The following is a 7199-nucleotide window of genomic DNA, read 5'->3' on the forward strand; positions in this document are numbered from 1 at the left end:
GCGTAAAAAAAAACTGACAGGCCCCTGACGACCTCATACCGTGCCGGTGAGCGGTGAACCAGACAACCAGTGGGCGCAGGCTTTGCAGAGGTCGGGCCGGACGACCACGACGGCTGCCTGATTGGGAATTTGGATGCATCTCAAACGAACGCCCTCCTGAGCATCTGGACTCGTCGGAGATTGGGAATTTGGATGCATCTCAAACGAACGCCCTCTTAAGCATCTGGACTCGTCTCGTCCGACGTGTGGTTTGGACTTTGGAGAGACAATTCATCCCGCATGGACTCGTCCAAGAGGACGACTTAGCCAGCCAGCCAGGGAGTACAGCAACTGTTGCTCTGGGAACACTGAACACGTCTCGGCTAGGCTCAGATGATTCCCAACAGATTCGTGACCCAAGCCAAACACATTTATATCAGTGTATGTAAACCTTCAACATTGTGTATAGCATGCTGTTGTGTTTCGAACTTTTTAGCGTCTCGTCCATCTGAAATTTCAGTCCCGCAAACCGCAGACGTAATGCCTCGCCGCTTTAGGCGCCTGGGCCTAGCCATTAGCGCAGTGTCAGTGCAGCGTTAACACTAGCGACTCGTGCATGCGCCATGAGTGCGACACAACACATCTAGGCAGAACGCAGTCCGCACCTGAGTTGGGCGCAGAAGGAACCATGGTCCGCCCAACGAACCATGGATATGCATACCTTAGCAGTCGAACTTAGCTTTCTCCAGAAACAAAGATGTGAGACTACCGACAGAAACTTTCTGTACCCATTTTTATTTTGTTTTAACGTGTTCAAATACTAAAACGAAGGCAAGAGAATAATACTACATACTGCAATGTTAAACTCTGAGGCTGCTGCAAAGCAACTGGGGATCTCAAGTGCCATGACTGAAAGTGCTATATCACTTTGCCTGAAAGAGCCATGACATTGAAGTTGTTTGACTGGGAATACAAGGCAAGTCTTGCTTTTATAACTTTTGCACCATCCTGCACACAAAGATTCAAAACCATAAGCATCATACACATTTGCTTATACTAAAAACAAGGAACTCTTGGTGTCACGACCAAAATCCCCTTTAAGCTAATGCAACGAGCTAAAAGAAATTCTTTTCCAACTAAATGTCAGCTCTCTGGCGTTTACAAGGTGGGAGGGTGGCACCCTCCCACCAAGGAAGCAAGTGCTCATTCCCCACATTAAAAAAAATTCATGCTTATAAGGTATAAATTTGCAGGCATAGTCTTTCCATATCATAATCCTAGAACTCAATGAGTGCTGAGTAGCCTATGAAAAGAAATAACATGGTTATTTCAAAAAAAAAAAAGAAATAACATGGGTCGATCAATTTACCTGCAACAAGGTAGCAGGAGTGGAAGGCCCATGGGGTATTGGCTGTGATGTCCCCCCATCAAGCTCATAAAGTTCTCCTGGATAAAAAATGTAAAGAGTTACGAGAAGCTACTGATAGACTAATTGTTGAGGATTTACAGGAAAATCCAACTATGGTGTATTAGTGGACAATGGTATGTTACATACCATCGACGCAAGAGAAACAAATGTAATGTTCAATTACTCCATCCTTGGCCTGCATAGTAAAATGGGATCCATCAGCTTCAGATGGTAATCAAAGATAACATAAGCTCAGACCATAGTTTCAGTTAATTGACTTGATTCAGTTCTTTAATAACAACTGTTACAACTGATTGTGAATTGACATGTCCAGTTCTCACTTACAATGACACATGATCAACAAAATTCAACATAAATCTCAGATATTCAGGCAGGCAAATGCAATGGCAAGAGTAAAGGGGCATATACTACTAGCAGACAGATTTCAAACTGGCCAGGAACCTGTAACTCTAGCTGGTCAGCAAACTGTTCTTTTCTAGATGAGTAAACAAGTGTTAGCAGTCAGTTCTCAGATACTGATAACTGGAAACCACTTTGATTCTGTGAAGCACTGACAACAAAAATTATAAGAATAACCTGCATACATTTCATCAAAAGAATAACACCCATAAATCTCAAGCAAATATTAATGTACTAGGCACATGTTATAATAACCTCTGTGTCACCAGCAGTAGCGGCAATGGAATGAGCATTCTCCATTTCCTCGTCCTCCTCAAGAAATGTAGCACGCTGAAAATATCACCCACTTAATATGTTAGTTCAGCATATGAAGGAAGCCAACAATATGAAAGCATTTGAATTGCAACACATCGATCACTAACCTGGCTAGGATCCATGTCAGCAGTTCGTTTATAAAATCTATCGAAATATGACCCCTCAGCTGCAAAGAAAAAAAGTTAATAAGATCTCACAAGTGAAAGATAGCTAGACTATTTTTTTTTTTAAGGAACCATATGAAATTCTCAGAGGATCATGCAGATTATTTTTTGGTTTTTAGATAATGAAAATTACTGTTGGTTACAAAATGGGCTGCTATGTCTTTCACAGGCAAACTGAAAATAGAGTAGTGTGGATTGCCTAGGGTAATTAATATTAACATATGTTTTCAGTTTCATCAAAAGGCATCAAAATACCGTAGATGGAAAGTTAATTAAGAGCTCAAAAGTACTGAGAGGAAAACAAAAGAAAGTACCAAGCTTGATTCTGGAAGTAGCATTCCCCAGTGCATGAATAATACCAACTGTGCCACAGGCGTTCCCAACAGTTTGTTTTGTGAAATATACATTCTTGCTGGGCTCCTGCATAATTTAGTTTCAGGACTAAGGATAAATATACACTCTTGACAGTTATAGTACCATAAGTCCAGTAACAACCTTTGTTTTAATTCGATGCTATATAAAGTTGAACTGAGCTTTACATGTTGAAAAGATACAAATTATCAACATAATTGAAACCTTTGATTTATGTGCTAATAATGCATCACTTGCGAGACGGTGCACTATATCTATAATAACATCAGATCTCTTGATACTTCAAATCAGCGACTGATAGGAATCAACTATCACTTGAAGATAAAATTAGCATGCTTACTTAAAGAAAGAGACAGTAGGTTTTATAAAATCAAACCTGAAGCTGCTTATATTTGAAGAATATAATATATAATGTAAGTGACCTATTCATAATGTGACTTTGAAAAAATAACTAGGGGTTTGCTAGATCTAATGTTCACCAACAAACTGAATTAGCAAAATTACACAAACATTTTCCAATCTATAAGTTTGAAAAAATGACTGCATCAGTTTCACTGCATCTACAATGAGAAGTAACGATGTATATCTATTCAATGAACAGATTGCTTTGGAACAATACTAGCAAGCAACCCGACTTCAGTCTCACCTTGGTCTCCACCGACGAGGTAGCTGAAGCTTGGGATTCCTTGATCCGGTCCTGCCCAACAAAACGGGGTAAAATATGTGCTCATCCCACAAAGCGGTTCAAGCAACCGAACCAATGAATGTAGGGCGCCAGCCATGAATCGAGAATCACCTGAGGGTAGAGAAGTATGACTGCGAGCACCGGCTGGGGCACCATGGCGAGCAACTCGTCATCGAGGCCGTACACGTCGCAGAACCCCACGTCCTCGGGGACCCCCAGCCCCCACATGAACTACACCGATCGTGCAGGAAATAAAGGGCGCCGTGAGCGAGGAAGACCAAGGGGCCGAGTCGGAACGAGCCCTGAAGTATGAACACAGATGAGGGGATTCGTGTACCTGGTTCATGACGTCGGGATTGGCCTCGAGGGGAAGCCACCGCTTCACCATGGCGACTGCCGCGCCGGAGGAAAGGATGGCGGAGCTATCGGCGTCCGGTGGAGGAGAAGGTGATGGCGGCGGCGATTTTGCGAGGCTGCGTCCTATGTTTCTGCGGTGCGGCGAATCGGGCGTTTTTGTTGGCGTATTTGGCTCTGGCCCTTCGGTTGCTAGTTTATTCCAATTTCGAAATGCACTCTAGTCCCTCAAAATGTGCACAAATGATAACTCAGAGTCTGTTGCATGAGTTTTAGATTCTTAAAAATCAGTTTTTGCCTCCAGTTTCGGATTCTGAGTAAAAACTGACGTGGGTGTTTGAATCCCCTAGTTTTTAAGAATGTAACTTTATTTATTGCTCTATGGATAAAAAAAACTGACAAAAGCTAGGTATGAACAGCTTCATAATTTATAAGAATTTGGCAAAAACTGACAACAAAAACTGTCCTGACCCTTAGACTTTCGGTTACAGTATATTTTATTTTATAAAAAATCGAATTTTTGGTTACTGATGAATGAATATTTCGAATTTTGCCACGCTATGAAAGGTCAAATGATAGCGTCCGATCCGATATATACGGAGTTTATTATAGAGGCGTTGTTCCTCGATCCTCATCACTTGCGACACGTAAGTCTCCAATGCTGGACTGCCGAGCCCGCGCCGGCAGCACCCGATGATTCTTCCATGGCGTGGCGTCTTTCACTTTTCAGCGAAGTTTATTACCACGTCGCCGGCGGCAATCGATCCACCCTATTGCCCTGTGCCTGCTCTTCTGTTGCTTTCTGCCGCTGCGGTGATCGCCCGTGGTGGATGACAATGACATCTCGCGTGATCGGCTCATCAATGCCATCGGTGGGCGAGGCAGGCGGCAGCACCTGCTCGCGACGCCATCAGCACAGCTCGGTCGGCCACGCCACACCGCTCCTTCCCAGAGCACCAAACGTCGTCTGGTCCTGCACTTGTGCGCCCCAGACGAACGAACACAGCGCCATGGAACACGGGCAAGAGCAAGCGTATCGCGGCGGCGAGCTCACGCGAAGCGGGCGCACAGCACCGGTCCTGGGGCACCTGGTCCCGGACTCATCAAGGGTCCAAGGCAACGGGTGCATTGCATAAACGAGGAAAGTGCCTTCTCATCTGTTCGATCATGAGAATTTTTTTGCCACGCTCACTGCTTTCAGGTCTGCTGTAATACATACTCTATACCTAGTTCTCGAAATGTGCTAAAGCAGGCAAGTGGCAAACAGATGACAGATCTATCTAATTTTGGTCGATTCAGATCTGAGAATTTTGCATCGACGGTGAGACACAAAGCACCACATCGAATCACACAACATCAAACTGACCATACACGGACAGTATGCAAACAATAGGCTGCCACTGGGCACTATATACTCTAAAAGAACTCAAAGTCGAGGTATTTCCCGCCGGACTTCACGTCTGCTCCGACTATCCTCTTGCTGTTGCTCCCGATCGCCTCCGCCACCCCGTACTTCACAGGCAGCTCGGCCTCGACAGGCCTTGGGACCTCGGGAGGAGTGCTGCAGCGGATGAGAGCCCAGTTCACGCCCTCGAAGAAGGGGTGCTGCTTTATCTCCGTCGCTCCCCGCTTCACACCGAGGCGGCTCTGCGGTTCCTTGACCAGGAGCCCCCTGATGAGATCTCTGCTTGAATAGCTCGTGGATGGCGACTCTGGGAATTTTAGTTGCTGACCGACCACGTTGAAGAGAGTGGCGCGGTTCCCTGACCCCTTGAATGGGGTTTTGCCGTACAGCAGCTCATGCAGGAAGATGCCGAAGGTCCACCAGTCGACGGCGCTTCCATGCCCTTCACCTTTGATGATTTCTGGGGCCAAGTATTCATGAGTCCCCACGAATGACATCGATCGAGCTGATGTTGGCTCGGCAACAAGCTCAGGCAGGGTGCCGGCATTCTGTCCTAGCTCAGACCTTGTCTTTCTAGTCTTCTTCTTGCTCTTCTGACCGAAGAATTTGGGGAGGAAGCACGCAGGCTGAATACAAGCTGAAGTAGGTTCCATGCAAGCAGGCTGTACACAGAAAGAACCACCTGCTCTTCTGGGATCAGAATCGAAAGCTGATGTTCTGATGAGTGTAGGTGAGACTGCACATCTCAGCGAGAGGTCAAAATCTGAAAGCATTATGTGCCCATCATCGCGCACAAGAACATTTTCTGGTTTCAGATCTCTGTAGACGACTCCCAACATGTGTAGATACTCCAGAGCTAGAAGTACTTCTGCGGCATAAAACCTGCACAGAATCAGGGCACTCCATGTTACTGCTTGCAATTACTAGAAGGTATAGGATACTCGGTATGCCTAACTACTGTTTGTTGAATTATGAAAACAAAGCTATATCTAACATGGTCTAATCTCTCTCTTACTCGATGCTACTCATCACATGGGCCCTGCTGTATAAATTTTACTCTACTAACGCAGGAAACATTTTTAGGATACCTAACCACATGCACTTTGTTCTCTACACATCACTCATAAAAGCTATTAGACTCTATTCGGGAATTTGTAGAGAGCATATCTGAACAAAGTTAGATTCTTCACAAAAAGGCCAATAAAACTAGGATGGTTAGATTCTCCATAAAAGGCCCAATAAACTAGGATAGTAACATTAGATCACCTTGTCAAATAAACTAGTAGTAAATTAAACTAACAAGATTCCCAAATGTGAATAGAACTTTCTTTCTGCAGGTGAATCTGAATATAATATGATAATAGGCACTCAGTCATATGGGAAATACAACTTGAGAAGTCATCTACTCTACTCCAAATAAATTATATTTCTCTGAAGGATAACAGTGTTCAATATAGATTACCTTGCAGCATACTCAGAGAAATGCTTTCCTGGCTGTCTCTGACGCAAAGTATGCAGATCGCCACCCGGACAAAATTCCATCACCAAACAAGAGAACCTATCGGTTTCAAAATGTGTATACAACGTTGGGAGGAATGGGTGGTCGAGAAGCTGTAGAATCTCCCTTTCAGTTTGAGCCCTATTTAACTTCTTCCTACTTGCCAAGGATGCCTTGTCCATTACCTTCATTGCAAAGTAGCACCGAGTTCCACTTAATTCTGAGAGGTAAACACTGCCAATGTCACCACAACCAAGACGCTTTAATAGTCTAAAATGGCTCATTCCAAGCACACTATCACGAGTTCGTACAGCATGAATTGCCTTCCATCTAGGATCATTCCCCTTGTGAGGCTTGCTGGCACCTCCAGTAATGTGGCTCCAGCTGCTGTCATCAGTAACACCACTGCTATCACTTGCTCGACTCATGCTAGTTTTTGCACTTTCTAGTAAATCGCCTCGAACACCCTTTACACTCTCACAGTTCCTCTCCACACTGAGCATTGCTTCACCAGCTACGGCTTCGCTTTTATATGTGCTCGCACAGCTGTGGAGGGTGCTCATGGCAGTGACCACACCCATGCTGTCAATGCTACTGTG

At 44.7% G+C, this 7199-nt stretch overlaps 2 protein-coding genes across 2 annotated transcripts; both read right to left on the reverse strand.

Moving 5' to 3' along the window:
- Positions 1-745: 745 nt before the first annotated feature.
- On the reverse strand, positions 746-3873 carry LOC136532421 (ubiquitin carboxyl-terminal hydrolase 3-like). Its single transcript, XM_066525021.1, has 9 exons — positions 3681-3873; positions 3455-3574; positions 3305-3355; positions 2601-2706; positions 2230-2288; positions 2063-2137; positions 1535-1583; positions 1349-1425; positions 746-987 (listed from the first exon to the last, which is right to left on the reverse strand). Exons 1-9 carry the CDS (start codon positions 3729-3731, stop codon positions 898-900), a joined length of 678 nt encoding a protein of 225 aa, XP_066381118.1. The 5' UTR covers positions 3732-3873; the 3' UTR covers positions 746-897.
- Positions 3874-4963: 1090 nt separating this feature from the next.
- Positions 4964-7193, reverse strand: LOC136532419 (serine/threonine-protein kinase D6PKL2-like). Its single transcript, XM_066525019.1, has 2 exons — positions 6565-7193; positions 4964-5984 (listed from the first exon to the last, which is right to left on the reverse strand). Exons 1-2 carry the CDS (start codon positions 7179-7181, stop codon positions 5114-5116), a joined length of 1488 nt encoding a protein of 495 aa, XP_066381116.1. The 5' UTR covers positions 7182-7193; the 3' UTR covers positions 4964-5113.
- Between the last annotated feature and the right edge of the window lie 6 nt (positions 7194-7199).

The sequence above is a fragment of the Miscanthus floridulus genome, unplaced genomic scaffold (genome assembly GCF_019320115.1).
Source record: "Miscanthus floridulus cultivar M001 unplaced genomic scaffold, ASM1932011v1 fs_615_1_2, whole genome shotgun sequence".
Classification (NCBI taxonomy): Eukaryota; Viridiplantae; Streptophyta; class Magnoliopsida; order Poales; family Poaceae; genus Miscanthus; species Miscanthus floridulus.